Source organism: Tetrao urogallus (genome assembly GCF_951394365.1).
Source record: "Tetrao urogallus genome assembly, chromosome: 2".
Lineage (NCBI taxonomy): Eukaryota > Metazoa > Chordata > Aves > Galliformes > Phasianidae > Tetrao > Tetrao urogallus.
In genome coordinates, this window is record NC_136814.1 from 13,969,288 (window position 1) to 13,988,700 (window position 19,413).

The 19,413-nt window shown below is 41.6% G+C and overlaps 1 protein-coding gene across 1 annotated transcript in view; it reads right to left on the reverse strand.

Annotated features, from left to right (window-relative positions):
- PLCB1 (phospholipase C beta 1) overlaps positions 1–19,413 on the reverse strand; it is a gene marked incomplete at both ends in the record, with an annotated part of 371,390 nt that overhangs the window by 265,442 nt on the left and 86,535 nt on the right. The window contains one exon of the mRNA XM_079549908.1: positions 176–244. Coding sequence (XP_079406034.1) covers positions 176–244 — 69 coding nt within the window. The remainder of the gene's footprint in view (positions 1–175; positions 245–19,413) is intronic.

The window sequence follows — 19,413 nt, forward strand, 5'->3', positions numbered from 1 at the left end:
ACAATAGCACAACCATCACAGCACTTCTTATCAGCAACTACGATAAATGAAGCAAAGACAAAACATTTCTTATTATCTAAAGGAGCGTTCTATAAAAAAATTCTTGCATGTAATTCATATTCTGTTTTGCCTAGGTAATCAAAGCAACAAGTAATCACACAGCAGAAATGCCTACCTTGGGAGCTCTGGCATGTTTTCCGCATCTGGCATCTTTGACAAGACTGATATCGAGCAGCTCTGTCTCCTAGAAGGAAAAATTGCAACACATGATTATTACATTAGTGAAAAAAACATGGCCCTATCTTCCATATCAGGGGTTCACCTGTCTGCAGTGACTTCTGTCCAAACTGAGGACAGTTTCAAGGCATACTGTGTTGCACTTAGTCTATTTTATAAGCACCACAATGTCTCAGATATATAACTGAGTTTGCTCAAATATGATCATGTCTCATGATATATAAAATCTGTAGAAGCCACATTAGTCAAGCTTACTTCTTGGATCACAAAATATTGCTGAACTTTTTAATTATTGATTTTAATATAATTTTAGGTTTTTGATGCTTGTCACAGTGTGAAAAATGCTATAAAACAGAAAATCCTGTCTCTGGAATATAAAACTTACTGTATTATGCTCCGAATATTTTGAATAGTCCATATAAAGTTCTGTAAGCACTACAGACACAGTGCTAGCACGTTCCAGGAACTTTGCAGTGCTTAACAAAAAACACGTACTTCTGACAAGCATTTTATCATCTGTCCAGGTCTAGGTTATACAAAACATGCTTTACTTGGAACAAAACTGGCACGTGATGACACCTTCTGTTTGGCACTTTCCTCTCCTTCCCTGCCCAAGCGTACCATGAGCCATCTCCTGTCACCAGGGGCTTATCAGCTCTGCATCACCCTGGCAGCACAGGAAGGACAGGGCCAAGTCCCAGGCCTGCTCTACTCCACAGCAGGGCCAGTATAGCAGGGTGTTCACCCCAGGATGGGCACAAAGCACTGACCTTCCCACCAACATCTCTTCCCCTCCAGCCTCACTCTATGGGAGAACCTTTTCTGATGGTTCCATGCTAGTTCTTGCTTCAGCGCCCTCACCTTTGTGGGCACAGAGCATTCGGGAGGAGGAAGCACGAAGGAGACAGGGGAATGTGGTTCCCCAGCAGCATGCACATCCATGCAATGTTATGCAGGTTTGGTTTTCCCTCAGCAATAAGAACCATTTCGCAAGACACAGCAAGACCATCTGATCTATTTGGCATTGCTTGACAATCTTTAAACGCATCTTAATACTCTCTGCCTCATTTACACTAGTATTTGGACTAATAGCCCATGTTAGAACATCTCAATTACATACTAAATATAGTTTAAAAGTACTTCAGTGAGAATGGGACCACGCTACAATTAGAGCTACACCAATTCAGTGCGCTTCAGTCTTCCAGCAGTAATTGCAAACGCTGTGCAGAGAATGTGAGAGCTCCATGCAGAACAGAACCATTTCATTTTTTAATTTCAAGGGGAAGAAAAAAGATTTTCTCACTGACACATTATTTTGCCAGGGAATGAATACTTTGCATCCTTATTTCTTTTTCATTTTACAGGACCCATTGCTGCAAAGCTCTCATAGGCTTTTGCTGTCTAACAAGATATGAGCTCTACCATGTGACTATACATCTACAACATTGCTCTCTCCATCCCAACTCCCTCCTGTATAGTACCACGTGAAATCACATGAGCAGTTGTTTTTTTTCCTCAGTCTATCCTGTTGAGGAGAAACTTGCGCTTATTTTACTTATTTATTTATTTATTTTTCCTCATGCTTGATTGAAACAGAAGAAAATTTACAGGGATTAGAAAGAAGAATAGGCAGGGTTTTAAAAGTTAGTATTTTATAGATCCCCTTAGGAAATCACCCAAAACACACCAATACCCATGGCATGTGCATACAAGCACTCCTGACGCAGCTGGAGCACTTCATGTTTCATGAGCTCAACTTTCATGTCCAATTTGAACTCGGTCTTACTCCGTACCAACATTCTTCTTCCACATTATCTTTCTTCCACACAACAGCCACAAGGGACTTGGGGTAGAGCTCAATACTCTGAGTGCAGAAAGGCCCTTCATGTACAGAAGTCCAAATAACCTCCCACTGTCAGGGAAATAATTGCATGAGGAATGTCTATAAACTATAGATACATAAATGGATATATGGATATAGAAGGACATTCAGAAATTTCAGAACTGAAGATCATGACTTATGGCAGTGCTGCGTTCAGGTTTGTCCTGAGGCAAGGCAGTGACACGATGCAAATCCAGAAACAGGAACTGCACAGAGTAAAACATGCTGCACAGAACAGATCATGGAGACAAGTGTTACAGACCACACACTAAAAAGCAAACATACATCATTTTGCTGTCATCAAACGGGAGCATGGCCTTTCTGGATGAAAAGCCAGGGGTTATATGTAGCACCGTAAACAATACTCATGCCCCAAAGTCATCTCTGGACCACAGTGAATTGTTCTATAGAAGATACAGGTATAGTCATTGCATGCGATGAAACTAAAATGTTGTATATTGAAAGAACTGACAAACACTAAAAACAGTTTCTATTACCAGATAAATAAAAGATGCCTAAGAAAAATGGACCCTACAGAGGATGAATAGCAAGCTGACTACCCACTTCAGGCTGCAGTGTTTGGGCTCTGCTTGCCCAAGAGGTCCCAACCCAATGTTCCAGCACAGGGTTGCTCCAGGTCCTGACTCCTGCCTGCAAGTCAGTTGCACCCCACCCACCTGGTTATGGAAAGTGCAACAGTTCTTGGACCTGACACCCACAATGGACAGGTGTAGAAGAAGAGCAGAAGAGTGGAACTTTCTGGGACTGCTTAAATAGCAACTGGCATAGCTACCAGGAAGGCTGGACCAAGTATCCATCTTCTGGCCTCTCTGTGCATTTACCTGTTGTGTTATCTCTCAGAGAAGATTTTAAAATCCTCCACATATCTTTCTTTATACTCTAATTTGAAAAGAGCATCTAATTTTTGAAGACTCTTTCCTAGGCAGTGATCATGGAAGCCACAGTAAAACAAAGTCCAAGGTATCAGCCACCATCAGATATCCAAAAGGAATGGAACTGTCTCCATAATTACTTTCTATATGTACGTTCAGGACTGCAAAATCAGTACATGGTACTTTAGAGCAGAGTACAGCATCTAAGTAGATGAGAGCAGGATATGCATCCACGTAAATGTCTTTTATGCATTCAGCATGCGTAAAATGCAGCATGGCAGCATTCAGCGAAGCCAAGATAAATCAGAATTCATAATATGCCATTTCTTAGAAGTTCCTTGGTTCAAAAATTCCAAACCTCCTGGAATCCCCTGCCCCTGGGGCACCTGCTTTCATCTTCCTACCAACTAATTAAGAAGACAGAATGCAACTTCCTCCCCAAAGACAGAAAAGACAATTTCCTAAGCCCCTATTACAAAACACAGATAGTCTTTAAACTGAAAAGGCACAGGTACCAGACAGAAAAGTGCCACATTTCCTGTGCATCAAAATAGTCTATCCTCCCCTTTTCATGTCAACAGTAGTTTTGCTACCAAATTCCTCTGTGTTGGCTTGGGAAGTGCTTTCTATGCTGCAGGAGGCCTGAAAGCCATAGCAACTGAGAAAAACAAAACCCTGCGCAAGTCCAATTTCTCCCTGTTTAGCGACCTCCAGTCATTGCCATTGGGACTTATGAATATTGCAACAGAATAATCTTTCTTAATGCAACTGGTAGATTTCCCTCATAATTTATGATACAGAAATTCCTGAGAAGTGAATTATTAATCCTACTGTGTTTGTTTTCAATTAGCAGCTGAGACAGAGACGTATTCATATAGGGCTCAGTTGCATAACCTCACTTTTATGGGTGAGCACACACTCAACAAAAGCAATAGATTGTGCAACCTTCAGTGACTGCTTAAGTACTTATAATTAGGCCTGTCTGAATTTAATATAGTAACACCAATTTGTACAAGTGGAGGATCTGGCTCACTCCTATTTTAAACTGCCCAGAATGATGTTGAGTGAATCACTGTATCTTGGGAACTTGCTGGTGACGTAGAGCCAGCTACGGAGCAGGATTCCTCACCGACCTTGCTGGAGAGCTCTGCTAAATAGCCCTCAATGGCACGGAAGTCTAAGAGTGGGATCAAGTGTCCTACAGAATTTCACAAAAACTATGTCAAGGAGACATAGCAAAAGAGGGTGTGCACTGCAACAGCTGCACAGGGTAGAGTAGATATCTAATTACTTCATTTATATCCTGAACAAAAATAATTGCACTTTGCTCAGAGTGCTCCTTTTGGTTGAACCGTCACGCAGTGCTTGAGCCTCCACTTGTCCAATCTCCATTTTGATGTTCCTTGCGCTGCGACAACCCTGGTTCACACTATGCTGCTGTGTTGCACCATAAAGTGAACTGATGTTCAATTAACTGACTTGAAAATTCAATTTTCAGATAGTTTTGAAACCTGCTGCTTCCAGGTTCAATCCAAAAAAGCTGTGCACCTGAAAACTTAGGTAACTCTTCTAAATATTACTAGTCTAACTAATAAATGATATGCAGATAAAATGCTCTGCATTCAAAGTTTGAGTTACACCATCCAGCAAAATAAACACTGAAAAACTAAGAGCACTTTGTAAACAAGCACCACTTAACGCTTCTACATGTCAACATCTGGAAACAGTTTTCAAGGGAAATCAGCATTTGGTTGCAACAAACTTCCCAAAGAAACTTAAACAGCATCTTCTGTTGGGAACAGTTAATCACAATGAAATGTTTCTTTAACGTAGAGGAATTCCATCTCTCTACATTAAACATTTTCTGCACATGGAAACAGTGAAGATTCCTTTAACGAGAAAACGTTATTCTATTCTACATTATCTTTATTATTATTCTATATTTTTAAAGTGTTATTTAAAATAAAAACACAAGTGACTATAATTTTATCACAATGGGTAGAAAAAAAATATTGAGGTCAAACTTCAAATGAGGTTTAGAACAGTTACAAGATATGCAAAATAAATATCTGGCCCTCCAAATTCAGACTAAATATGTAGACAAACTCAGTAATTTACAACCCTTTACAGCATAAACCTCATTCAGGTTTCAGACACTTGATAATGCGCTTATAAATCAGCCATACTCAAATTACTTCAGGACTGAAATTCTCCACAATCAGAGAGAATATTTTGCACTAATTAGAAAGGCTGCTCTCACAGGTGTATATAATCCTCCTATTAAAAATATATTTTTTCCCCTTTATCACTAAGAATTTGCTTCTTTATACCAAAGGGAAGCTTTAAAAGAGGAAAGATTGAAAAGAAACCTGCGCTGATAGCTACAAGATCAAACAGCAGGTCTGTCAGTAACTTTAACTGGAGCTGACCGAAGGTAGAACCGCATTTTCCTGGAAGTGCCATTGCACAGTTTGTAAGCTGTTTCTTCCTGAAGAGAGGCAGGCCCTAAGGAATCTGCCTGCTTGCTTCTTCCTGCCAATACACAACTCAGCTATGAGGGATCAGAAGTCAACAGTAAATCACTACCTGACAATTTCTCCTTGTCTGCATAAAGTTGCCCTTCACAAGTCCAAAGTACTTAATTCCCTTCCTACTTACCCTTTTTAGTGAGCCATTGGAAAGCATTAGATTAATACTCTAACTCACCAACCTGGCCCAAAGCCACCAGACCTCTTACAGCTCCTCATACGTGATACCCTCCACAGAGAAATATGAAGCAGCTACCACTATCTATTCCATTCCTCAGACAAAGAGGAAAGTGATGTACAACTACAATCAGCTGCAACCAGATGGTGGACCATCTCCCTCAGGGAAACCATTTCAAAGAGTTTGCTTTACGGGGGCCTGGATTTTTTATTTATTTATTATTTTTTAAAACACTCAAACAGTTTCTTTTGGGTAGAAAGTAGTCATTCTATCCGCAAGCTTCAATCTTTCTCTAGGCTTTTTCTTAGTGATCATTATCTGTTCCTAACTCAAAAACAGTTGGAGGACTTCAGCTTCTGCAAGACCAGAACTGGTATTTCGGATCAGCTAGGCTGCTCCGGGAATCAGTTCCAAATACTTTGCAAGGTTTCTGTGCTTGCAGGTCCTTCCTCACATGCTAAGTTACACATTACTACTGCAAGGCCCTTGCAGTGCTCCTACAAAACTACAAGACCAACTGAAAAGTTTTTGCCATCTTAATAGTGCTCAGTTTCTCAACATATCCCTGCAGACTTACAAATCACAACATTTGCCAGTACAGGGAAAACTATCTGACATTTATTTGAAGCACTGGGCTATTATGGGAAAAAAATGAGAAGGAATTTTCATGCTAAATACGCTTTTAATAATAAAATCAAAACAAGTCTTCTATACCTATTCATATAGCTTTTCACTGCTTCATTAAGGAAAATTTCTTTTACTCGGATGTGCAGATGGTGCCTAACCAGTCTATAAACTGATGCAGTTTTCACAACTCTTAGGACAAAGAAATTGTCAGGAAGCAGAAGAGAGTTCAGCAGTAAAGATTCCCCACCTGCCTTCATCACAGCAAACTGCTCAGCCCCCACAAGAGCTGTTGTCTCCCACACTCAGAGCAACACAAGTGCCCTTGGTGCTTGCAGCTGGGTGTTTCTCATCCCAAGTCTTCCATTTCAGGCAGCTGACAGCAGTGCTGCATGGCCACCAGCACCTCTGAGGGCTGGGATCAGTTTGCTTCTGCTGAACTTGTTCTCGCAGAGCTGCTCTCTGCATGCACGCAAATGAATAACCACAGGAGGAGAGGGGAAACTGATGAGGTGAGGCCAGTATTCAAGAAAGGAAACAGGCGAGGGAGGATCTGCTTGCAAAGAAAATACAAAAGCGTATTGTAGCAGCCTTCATAATGGTACTTGACTGATTTTTATTCACATAACTGAGAATAACCTGGCAATTTTTAGCTTTAGAGCCACAATGAAAAGTACACAGAATTGAAGTTTTAAACAGCAGATAAAAAAGCAGCATTTCTATTAAAAAGCTTCTAGTTTCAAATGAAAAGTCACAGTGATGTGTGATTATGATGATTAAACGCCTTCCTAGAACGGACCATATCACGTTCTGGGGGTGATGTTCCTGCATCCTTACTTCATGCTGACAAGGGATAAAGGAGTCAAAGGACCAGCACTACAGCTCTGCTTTTGAAGCAAGCAAAGCATGTTATTTTCATCAGAGCTCCTCATGGAGCATGGAGCTGCAGCAGGGGGTTCCCTCCCTGCTCACACCATTGGACAGAGCCCTTGAGCCCCAGCTGCTGCTCAATGAGTAAGAGATTCCTCCAAGACAAAGCAAGAGCAAACCCCCTTAACTTCTGCTATGGAAGTAATGTTCTATTTACATCACATTAGATCGATGCATCTAAAATAATGCCAACACATTTATGGGTTTGGATATACGTTTTTAGAAGAGACTTCATCAGATGAGGGCGGTTTTGGCAGAACTGCACTGTTCTGGAATGGTTTTCTTTCTGGCTAGCTTTTTTTGTGGAGGAGTTTGCAGACTGCACTTTTAATTAGTGTTAATAGCCCAAAGCTTTTGGCTTCCTTATATTAAAGCAATAAATATTTTAAATATATTTAAGCTTAACAAAAGCGAGATTAGAAACTTGCAATTGCTTTGCTCCCTGCAAAGTACACAGAGTTTCAAGGTATCAATATGGGCCCTATGCACGTATCTGCGACTTCTATGGAGGAATGAGGCAGAAGGAGCACCAACTGAAAAGGCAAAAGGATCAGCAACTGAGATCTATACACCAGCACAACGTGTATTTTCTTCCAGTTCTTCCAGCTTGGGCCCTGGCAACACATTACTAAACTGGAAAACCTGTAATTTAGGCTAGCTTCCAATAGGAGACTCCAGCTAAAACATGATGCTTCAGACACTAACGATGACAGCTGAAAAGTTGTGAATTAACCTTTGTAAATGAAGGCACTTAATGTATTCATGGTCCAAGGTTTGGTTTTGGAGATTTCAAACTGAAAGAGCATCAGAAGACATTGCCAAGATTTCTCCCCAGGATACAAAATATCTCAGGATCACTGGTTTGCTATAACAGGATGAAAATCTTAGGGGATTTTTAAATAAACCATCCTGCATATACTCCATATCAAACCTGAAGACTGGAGAAAAACTAAAACATTTACATCTAAGAAAATGGAAAGGAGGAGCTCTGACCTATGCAGCTGTAGGCGCATCAGCCTTGTAGGCAAAGCTTTAGATTGTACGATGAAAGGAGCATAATAACATGGAGGTAAAACACAAAAAAGAAAGAGACAGTATGAGCTTGCCAGCCAGATTGTATCTACCTAAGCTGATACATCTTTTTATTGGCACACAAAGCTTTGAAGCTTGCCCGAATTTTGATGAACTACATAAGCCAGAATTGACACAGCATCCTCCAACCCTCACCAGTCCTCAGAGCTGAATGTAACATGAAGGAGGTATGGGGAGGGCTTCACATGGGAGCAGAGAGCTGGGAGTATGCTCTAATTCAAGGAAACTAAAAGAGCTTGGCTTCCACACTGCAACAGGAAAAAAAAGCTAAAAGCAGTACCATTTCCACCTGTAAATATATCTATTCTAGCATCAGCAAAGACAAAATGAGTTACTCAGTATAAAACGAAATCAGAATGGAGCTACATAATTTCCCCAGTAATAATTATAGGCAATATTTACAACTGTGTTACTGCAGATACTGAAAGCAAAAATCACTTTTTAAAATGGAGTTTGACGTTTTTCTGAATGTGAATACATGCACTGAACAGGATCCAGAAAATCCTTTCTAATAAAACATATAAAATGATATTATTTATTTATAGCTAAATCCTTGACTAAATCTCATCATTCCAACCAATGCAGTTTTGCTTATAAAATCCCAAGGGACAGATAAGAGAACAATTTGTTATATATTAGTCCAAAAGTGGGCTACTCAGTAGGTCTTGACACTCCAGCTGTTGCAGAGGAGGTTCATCCCAAAGGAGACAGAGTTTTGGGCTCTGTCAACATCATACACAAACAAGGTAAGTTGAACACACAAAGAAAAGACTTTTGGGTTGAATCCTTGATGCTTTGTTCCTCTAAAGGAGGATGAAGTACACGAACAGTGAGAGCCGAGGATGTCCTCCCCATGCTCCAAGAGCACACAAGCAATTCTCCTTGTTGGAGAACACTCACTCCATTCTCCTGTAGCCTACAGCACTTCACCTGCTGTTGTCTCATTGTAATTGTCCTTAATACCTCCACTTGCTCCTTACCTTGTGAATATAAGTAGTTTAGGACAGTTATTTGTTCAGTATTTCTTAGTGAGTCAATTCATTAGATTGGAGTAAAAAATTTCTTGCTAATTTATTTTATACAAGTGATAATTATTATTTTTGCATGCTCCCAGCATTTATGGATAAAGCAAAAAAAAAAAAAAAAAAAAGAAAACAAAAAAACCAAACAAACAAACAAAAAAAAAAACCCAACCATCCTGATCAGAATTGGTGGGTGAATCTCTAAAGTTTTAATTTACATTCATCTTCTACTTATCTGAATGCATAATCTTCATTATTATTTTATAAATCTCTAGATACATCTAGGAAATTATTTTTATTAATGTATTTGCATGCGTATGTCTAAAATTGTCCTAGTCTTGGCAGCTGATCTTAAAACCAGAATTTACACTGAATGAGGAAATGCGGTTCATTCCACAAACAAAACAAAGAAAAAGTGAACGGCAACTTGTCTGAAGACCTTGAGCTCTTGCCAAGCCATGTTTCCCAAAATATTCTGCCCTACACCACGCTCAAGCCTTAATCATCAACTGCTCTCTCCTGCAGGAGCCAGCTGCTTTGGGCATGAAAAGGCACACAGAATAGGCAGAGTTCAGCAGTAGACCTGGTGACACATAGACACGTTGTGATTCGGTCTCATCTTGAATTACACTTCAGAACGCACTTTTCTCAGAAGGGACTCACTGCAGTCGCACAGTTGGTTGTGCTCAGCGTTCTACTGCTGCACTGCAGAGCACCTTGTGAGTCGTCTCCACTTGTTGACAGCACACACACAAAAAAGCCATTTTTATCTCGTCCCAGGGCACTGCCTGCTTTTTCCTGTTTATACTTTCTTCCAGTATGTAGAGCTAACTGCAAAGCAGCAAGCTCGCCCTGCTGTCTAACGCTGTTTCCTTATTTAGCAGGTAGTTTTAGTGCAATCTTCTGTTCTCTCCTCCACAAACGTTCCAAGTTTCATTCTCTAGAGCATAATTACCCTAAGTACTTCTCCTCCGGCAGCAGCATGCTAATATTTGACGGCTTTTCAAGAGGCAGTTTGTCTTCTTGAAGGTAACCAAAACGCATCTTGGAAAAAGTACCAAAGGACTGACAGGCAATTTTGGCAAATTAGGACCCAACCATTTGTGGATCTGCGCAACAACTGAGACACCCAAGCTACTAAAACATGCAGTAATTTCCCTATCACTGCATTCACAAGCATCGTAAGGGCAGCACCTACGGGCACAACCAACACGTTTCACACCAGGCAGACTGGCTTAAATCTGCTCCTCTCTAACAGATACGCAGCAGCACTGCATGCAGTTGGCCAGCCCTCCCCACTGAAAGATACGTCAGCTCCTCCATTCTTTGCCCAACCTTAACCACTCAAAATGAAAATAACCATGCCGGATGACTGCCTGGGCTGGGGATCATTGCTTGTTTTGATTCCTGAAGTAGCAGAAAGGGTAATTTCACCAATTTCCTCTAATGAAGTTGCAATTTCTGAAATAAGGCGTATCTCTGCAAAGAAGATGAATGTGAGCCAAAGCTGTTTTTAAAACATGTCCTACACTCACTCAAAAATATCAGCTACTTCTTACACGTGGGATGATCTAATGCCTTCCTGCTTGCAGCAATACCTGTGCATTTCAACACAGCCAAACAAATTGCTCCTGACAGAGCTGTGTAAATACAGCCTTGTCTGGACAAAATCATCTGCCAGAAGTTCTCAATCTGCACATAAGTAGAAGGAAAAAAAAAAAAAAAAAAAAAAAAAAAACCCTGCAAAGAATACTTGTTCATATTCTTATTCTCAAAATGTGTAAGAAAATCAAGTTTTTTCTAGCATTTCCTAGCCTTTAAGTGGTTGACTTTGTAGCCTAAGTGGTCTCTCAGTATGTCTAATGTCTTTTTAGCCAGTGTCTCACTTCGTTTTACATGAAATATAATGTGTAATAAACTCAGTTTTAAAAATTGAGCGTAGGAAGCAGTGTGTCTTTCAAAGCAGGCAGCGCTGACTCTGGAATAACTCTAAAAAGTGCTATTAATGGGTAAAAGCATGCTAGTTAGAAGGGGAAAAAAGCCTGGCAGACTTAGAAAATTGATGCTTCTTTTAGTAATTACATGGATTGAGAAACAGCTATTTCTGTTGGCATCTTCAAAGAAAGTTATGGAAAGTAAACAGAAGGCAAATCAGCGAGCTTATTTTTTTCCAAATAATAATAATAAAAAAAGGTATTTTGAAAAACAAGAAGAGCACACAAATCTATTTTGAAAAACAATGAGATCAGTGTGTGGGTAGAGGCTTACGTTACTGGTCACCTGCTGTGATTCTGATCCACGCACCCCTTAGATCAGGCATTTCAGTGATGAGCTTCCCACTGGAGCTTGGTCACCCTTAAAAATCCCTCCCAGAAAAGCCAACGAGGCTGGCTGCAAATCGGGACAGGAGGGATGATGACAGAAGATACTCAGAATGAGAAACTGTCTGACAGCAACGCCAGCTAGAAGACTCGTGGCCAGGGAGAGAGCAAATAAACAGGAACTTGCTAGAAGGTCAGACTGATGCATTCTGTAGCCAACTCCTGCAGCTTTATGATGACAATTGGGATGCTTAAAGTTCTATATGGGGATTATTATTTATTTATAAAACGTTATTCAGAAGACCTAATTTATGTGCAGGAATTGCATGATTTAAACATGCACCATGTGAACGTGGAGGGACAAGAGATTTTAGACATGTCTTTCCTGAACTTTACATGTACTCAGCAAAAAATATTTTATCCAATTAAACCACACTCCCATGGTTCCCATGATCTCTCCCAAGCTACCAGTGAGCAAACTATATTAAACAGAGGCCACTTCTTGCCATGTTCCCTCATTTTTGCAGGGTCGTTTAAATGAATCACTTGTGACAAACCAAAAAGGCTTCTCACAGCCTCCTCACAGGTGACTGAAGTGAACGTATTCTATTTCAAAATGGGCAGAAACCTTGACACAATCATTAGGTACGAGAACCAGCTGCTTTCTGGTACCACTGATTTTGGACTCACTGAATCACACTTTCTGGTATTAGTCAATGGGACTAAGGAAATCCAAATCCACACAGCCACAGGAAGTTCTTCCATTATGGATGATGTTACGTTATTAATTTACTCAAGCTGATGACTGGCAATACAGAAGTTTGTGCATCTCATTTTCACTGTAGAGCACTTGCAGAGCAATTCATAGCATAAAGCCAAACCTAAAAAAGCCATTTTGGCCACGACCCTCTGCTGGGACCAGCTGACACTCCCTAAACTGCAACCATGCAATGTAAAAAGCGAGCTGCTTTGTTCTGTGCATCTTTGAGTGTGGTACGCAGGTTGGGTGCAATCCTGTCAGTATGCTGCCATTTATTTTGGAATAATATAAGAAGCTGTTCTCTTCTGGGATGAAGCTATTCCAATGCACCACATAAAAAGCAAAAAAAAAAAACAACCATAATATGGCTTTCAATGCTTCCAGCACAATCCTAGGATTGTTTGCTTGTTTTTTTCAGAGGACAATAATAGAGCAAATCATGTAAAATAGACTCCAGGACAATCTGTATTCCTGCGATGAAACCTGCCTCTTTTATAACAACAACAACAAATCCACCATGCAGATATATGACATTGAGAAACGACTTCTTTTTCATTCTGGATTATAAATTCCAACGATCTTCCAAAACTGACTCAAAGCACTGTTCTGCATACCAGCAGCTCTTGCACTGTGCATGAACAAAGATGAAACGGCATGTCTGCTTCTTTTCCTAAAGCAAATATGATTTTCTATTCACAAAAAAAAATGTGCAGAAACAAATTAATTTGTTTGAAAATCTGGCTTTGCATGCCAGTACAGATCAGGATTTACCTATTTCAATACTGAAGGGCTTTTTAATTTTTAATGTGTTTATCTTTCCTTTTAAGTTTTTATTCATCTTGGTAGAGGCTTAATCTCTCTCAGTGGTCTCAGTTTCTTCAAGGGGATTATTTACCACCTCAATTAAATAAGAACAGAATAACGCGGTCAATTAAAAAGCTGAAGAAGCTGGAGTTTTCTACAGGACTTGAAATTAGCTGTGGAGCTACAATTGCAGCTATCCTTATGAATAATCAAACCTTAGCCAATTATTGCAGCAGCAAAACAAATTAAGTTACAGTATCAAACCAGATTAAACAGGAGATTAATTTCTTGAACAAGTATGTTCCCAAAATGGCAGAACTTCTCAGCAGCTGATTTCACAGGCAAGCACATCCCAATGCATTATGGCACCAAAGTAGGAACACAGGCCCGAAGGTGTTTCCAAAATTCAATGCTCAAAACCACAGAATCTCTCCAGTAGGAGAGGTATTTTTTTATTTTTCAGTATGTTAAATATTTGTGTTAGCTTAACAAACTAATTTGTTTGTGCTTAGGAAAAATCCTATAAGTATTTGAGTGGCACGTCTAAACCATCACCAAATCTATCAAACAATCTAGATTTTTACCACCCTGGATATAGGATCCACATGTGATCATTCCATGTATAATTCCTCGCCTCTCATTCTGAGATTTTGAATGATCTACTATCCAGCAAAAGCCTAAATAATGCAACATTGTTCTAGCTCCGCTGACAGTATACAGTTTTCCCCATCCCAAAAGCCAGAGTTAAATAAAACTGTAGGCTGGCTGTATCAACTCTGTTCATCTCAGAAACACGGGAGGCATTTCTTTGTTTTGGTTTGGTCTGTATTCGCACAACAGGGACAGAAATCTGCACGCCTTCTCCCTAACAATAACTCTCAACGAAGGACAAAGCAACACAGTGTGCATTTCTTAACTTCCTCCACTGCCAGATCAGTTTTTCTCCAGAAGGGCTTTCCTGCTCCATCAGACTCTGAGGCTAACAGAATGCCACAAAGTATGAAGGAGCAGGAAAGATTCACACTTCCCGAACGGATTTAAAAGAGAAACTTTGGGAAAAAAGCCAGAGAATTATCATTTACTCTGGCTATGTAAACTCTCCTAGAATACAGAGCTCCTCCTCATGACGGTCGTAGCACGTTGCTGCACTGAGCAGCTGCCCAAGACGATGCTCTGACTTCAAACAACTGAGGTAGCAGATCCCCCTACATGACCCGTAAGAGAGCAGCACACACGCTGCACACCAGCAGTAGTGCTGGTGAGGGAAGCCCGCCTCACAGCAGACACTGCACCGCACAGGGTATTAAGTGCCACTCCCTGCAAGCCTTCATACATCTGGCTTCACTGCTCCCTCAGCAGGAGATGGTAAAAAAGGCTGACTTGACTTTACTAGGCAGTTACTACGGCCTTGACAAAAAACATTTCAACAGTTGCCTGCTATGCACACAGGTTAACATGTGTCTCGTGCATTATGGAACCAGTATCCCATCCAATGTAAATATCAAAGTTCAACATGCCCCGAATTAAATTCTGTAATGACTTCTAAAGACGACATTACATTCCATAATGTCAATACCATACAGCAGGCCATGGTTACAATTTGTTAGGTCAGTAATTCATTATACCCTACTAAAGTTGGTACTGGCTTCCTCAAGAGCACGAAAATAAATGTTTTAAAAGTTTGCAACAGCATGTTTAGAGTCATCTATAATTAGCTCTGCAGCACCATAGAAATACATTACAGAAATTACATATATAATCAGACTGCAATCTTCGTTTGTAATTTCACACTTATTCTCCAAGGATCGGCACAAACAATTGCAACTACTCCTCTGCAGATGATCGTCTTAATACACTGCATCACCCGCTCCGTCAGTGAGGTATGCTTTGTTCTCTCTCAACTGCAGCAGGAGTCTGAGCAGAGACTGAATGCAGGCTTCTCTCTGAGGAATAACGGGACAGCTTCCCAACAGAGAGTTGTAGGATCTGCCCTCTCAGCTCAGCCCCAGGAGCCACACTCAGAGCTTTGGGCTGCATTTGTCACCAAGGAGGGCTGGCTGCTGGGCTGTACAGACAAAGAGGGAAGAATCACCCATATGAGGTAGGGCAGAATTTGCCAGAGGAGAGCTCAGGAACCTACAGAGGTCCTGTTCTTACAGCTTATGAGCGCTGGAGGCAATCTTCTGGCAACCTACAAACCCAGTTCAACAACAGTCAGTAAAAACAAAGCAGTGGTTTTCAGCCAAAGGATGAACAGCTTGGATATCTATATTACACTCTTAACATTTCTGTGTTAGGACTTGTACTGCATGAAGAAGTGCTGGCTGAGACCTGCCATGGTTGCATGCTTTCAGAAACGTGTCTCTACCTTTGGGATCAAGATGAGCTCCAGCAGTAGAAATATGGAGGGAAAAAAAAAAGTATAGCTGACAAATAATGATGCACGGCAGCTCGAATTGTACTGAACACTGCTGGATTCCTTTTTTTTTTTTTTTTTTTCTTTAATCTATATGCCAGGAATAAGACTTGAGGCAAGATTTCTTTATTGCAGGTTTTGGCAGACCCAGTCAATGTCTGTTATTTATGATTGTGGTTTTTTTTGTTTGTTTGCTTCTACTGCAATGTCTCAGTCTAATTGTCAAGCCCAGGTAGGACTTTACAACATAATTACTTAACGCTCATTTACTAAGTGATGCAGATGCAAGATACAGGAGAAAAATACTAGCCAGTATGAATTTCCATTTCTAACAGCACTGCTGCAGCACAGCTCCATAAACAGAATTCACACAGCAGGCTAGCATCGAAGAACTCCTGTGTAGCTCAAAATTCTTTGTTCATGTTTCCTTCAGTAACTCAACATCCCATGTTTTCTACTTCTACAATGAAGCTAATCAGCGGCGACCGATAGTTACCTGGACCCACACTTGAGAAATCCCTCCTGTATCATGAAGCACAGAACTGACAGCACACTTCTTGCTCAGAAAAAAACCATCAGAGACCTGCGTGCCTACAGTCTAAGTAGAGATGTCGCAAACAACCTCTGAGATCTCAGGAGCAGAGAAAACCTCCTCTTTTCTCTATGCAGGTGCTAGGGGGGAAGCCCATCTTTGTCACCTTCACTACCTGTAATAAGCTGCCATAATCGAGTACACGAGAAAGCCATATCATCACCCCAGGCCCTAAACTTCCCCTCAGGTTAGCCAAGGGCATGTTGGACAAGTTGTAGCTTATTGCCCAGCTACACCTCTGCTTCCGTCTTCTGCTCCTGGGACAGCCAAAGCATTTTGTACAGAAAGGTAAAGAGGAGGAGAGGAGAATAAGCCAAAGCAGTTTCCCTATCCAACATGTGACACAAAACTATGTCCAACTGCCCACACTTTCAGGGCCCTCTGCAAGTAACCATGCCTCAACACATCTCTCTTGCTTTCAATCATGCCATGCTCCTTTTTGCAGGCATCTTCTAGCTAGTGATAACAGCAAACTTCAGGCTGGAATTTGCAAATGCACTAAGTGTGGGAGTTGCACAGCTCCCACTGGAATAAACTGTATAAGCACTGGTAGTGCTAATGGAGGAAGACAGCCAAAAATAATTCCTCTGTGAAATGAGCTTGTATGACTTACATATCCTGCTATGACTCTTGAAGGACAGAGGAACTTTGGCAAAGCTGCACTTTGAACATCCATCTCCAAGCCAGCGCAGCAATGAAAGTACTGCAAATGAATGGTGGCAGACCAAAAAGAGCTTCAGAAATATCATTTCACTTTTCGCTAACTGCACTACAAACACGCGCGTTCTGTTCTGAGCTGCACCCCTAACCAAAAGAACAAAGAATAATTTTTACACTGTTTTAATACCTTTCTTTGTGCATCCTTTCTGAAGGGCCAGACACTGCCCAGTTTTCACATTCCTTGAATGAAACGTTGCAGGGACGCACACCATCACACAAACAATTCTAGGGCTGCTACACAACCAAGAGCACCAGCAGAGTTCAGTGCCACACGCAGTATTTCTGCAGCAATACAAGAATCAAAACCGGGGAAAACTGTGGCAGACATGGGAACAGGCTAACTAGCACAGTACTAAACAGAGATTGCCAGATAAATCCAGTGTTTCTCGCTGCCTGACTTCAACAGGTGACACAAAAAAATGTACATGACCTCATCTCAGCATAACACTGACAACACAACTGAGATGCTATTCCAGTCCCAGCAGAAGCAGGCCAGTGTGCTGCTCAGTCAGGCTGTATGACTGCTCCTGGCAGCCAGGACAGCTCACAGCCACCTCAGGAAGATGCTGCCCCATGCCCCATGTTGCCAGTTACACCACACAGCCAGGATGACAGCAGCCAGTAGTCACTGCCCTACTTCTGCAGGTGAGGTAGCCTGCTGGACTTGAGCCCACTCTAGCAGGGAATAAAAATTCACACAATCTGGAGAGGAGCATTTAAGATGGGCCTCTTTGAGCTGCTGATTAGACAGGGCCCATCTGTGACTCAGTGCTGTTGGCGATAGGTTTAAGTGAGGCTGAAACCAATGGCAGCCTTCCGACCTTCCGATGTGTCCCACCAAGCCAGGTTCCCAGGTGGCACACTCAGCTCCCACACAGCTGCAGAGGGGTTGGGCTGGCATTCAGTGCTGGCCAGCACTGCCATGCTTGCACAGCCCTAGCCCACAGGTGCTCAAGCCACAGGCTATCTGCCTCACGCTCACTGAACACTGCAGTTCCTTCTCATAAAACTGCAGAATTTTTTGCTCATAAAGCAGAGGGTTTGGTGAAGTTAAAAATAGATTCTGTTTCTAAGGAATTCTGTTACCACACCCATTCTCAGTTTCATATCCGCTTGCTGAGGGCAGGGTCATGGTCCCACATGGATTGCTAATCCCTTGGTTTAATTTTTGCACTGTGTAATTAAGACATCTCTGGATATGGCTTAAGAAAAAAAAAGAAAAAAGTAGTAGTAAAATACTTGTAGCTTGTTGCAGATAGGAAATGCTGAGGGCCAAGAAGGCTCCATTCCCACCCAGCACTCACTGAAGGCAGGAGCTGGCCATCCACCTGCACAACACTCACCTGATTCATCTCCCTCCCCATCCCTCCAACAGATTTCTTTGTTAGCATTCCCCCCCAGGTTTGTCAGTTCCTAGCACAGCCACTGCTTGTCTATTACAAGCTTGGCACGTATGTACAAATGGCTGGCGTGGTGAAGTCCCTTTCACAACAAACCAAACAGCCAGAGGAAACTCACACACACACACTCAAGCTGATGGCGGAGGAAGCACAAGGAGCTGATCTTTCACCCTGAGCTGCTCATCACTGCCCTGCACCCCCCCCTCCCCAGCACCAGCTGGTACATTCAGCTGCTGCTGGGTTCAGAGGTGGTTGTGCACTTCTTGATGGCTTCTAAGCAGGACAGGATTAAGCAAAGGCAAGATCTGCCTGAAAGCCATCATCCAGAGATTGGCAAGAGAAGGGTAGATGTGGCACTGTGGGACGTGGGTTTAGTGGGAGTGGTGGTGAAAAGTTGGCAGTTGGACTTGAGTGCTCTTTTCCAGCCTTAATGACTGTATGATTCTATCTGAGTACAGGGGAAGGCACCAGCCTCTGGCCAACCTTCCTGATGCTAGGTGAAAGGCATCAGCCCCAGGCAGCAGCCAAGCAGAAGTTTCTTAATCTGCAAGAACAGCAGTGAGAAGAGGATCAAGTCCCAGGTAGACTCCCACATTTTTGAATTTCCAGAGCTGTGCACCTAACATATTTGCCCACTTAACTGATACCTCATTAAACAGAAAGCTAGAAGTCACTACTGTAACAAACTGCCACAGATGCCTTTCCCCAGCACGTTGCCCACACTTTGTAAGATGCTGAGAGTGGATCATCAGACAAGAAGAATGTTTCATTTCTTTCTCCTGCTTCATGTGTTTGTTAAAAACTGCTCTAAAATCAGCAATAGGATTAAGGTGCCCACTCTCTTTTAAGCAACAAAAGCTGCAGTAAGGTAATAGTAAACAGAAGTTTAATGCTAAGCATGTATTTCATGTATTTCCAGTCTTTAATCCTAACTACTCCACCGTTCTGAACGTGGGTAAGCTTCAGAAATCCTCAAAAGGTTATACAGGAAATTAAGAACCAGACATTTGTTGA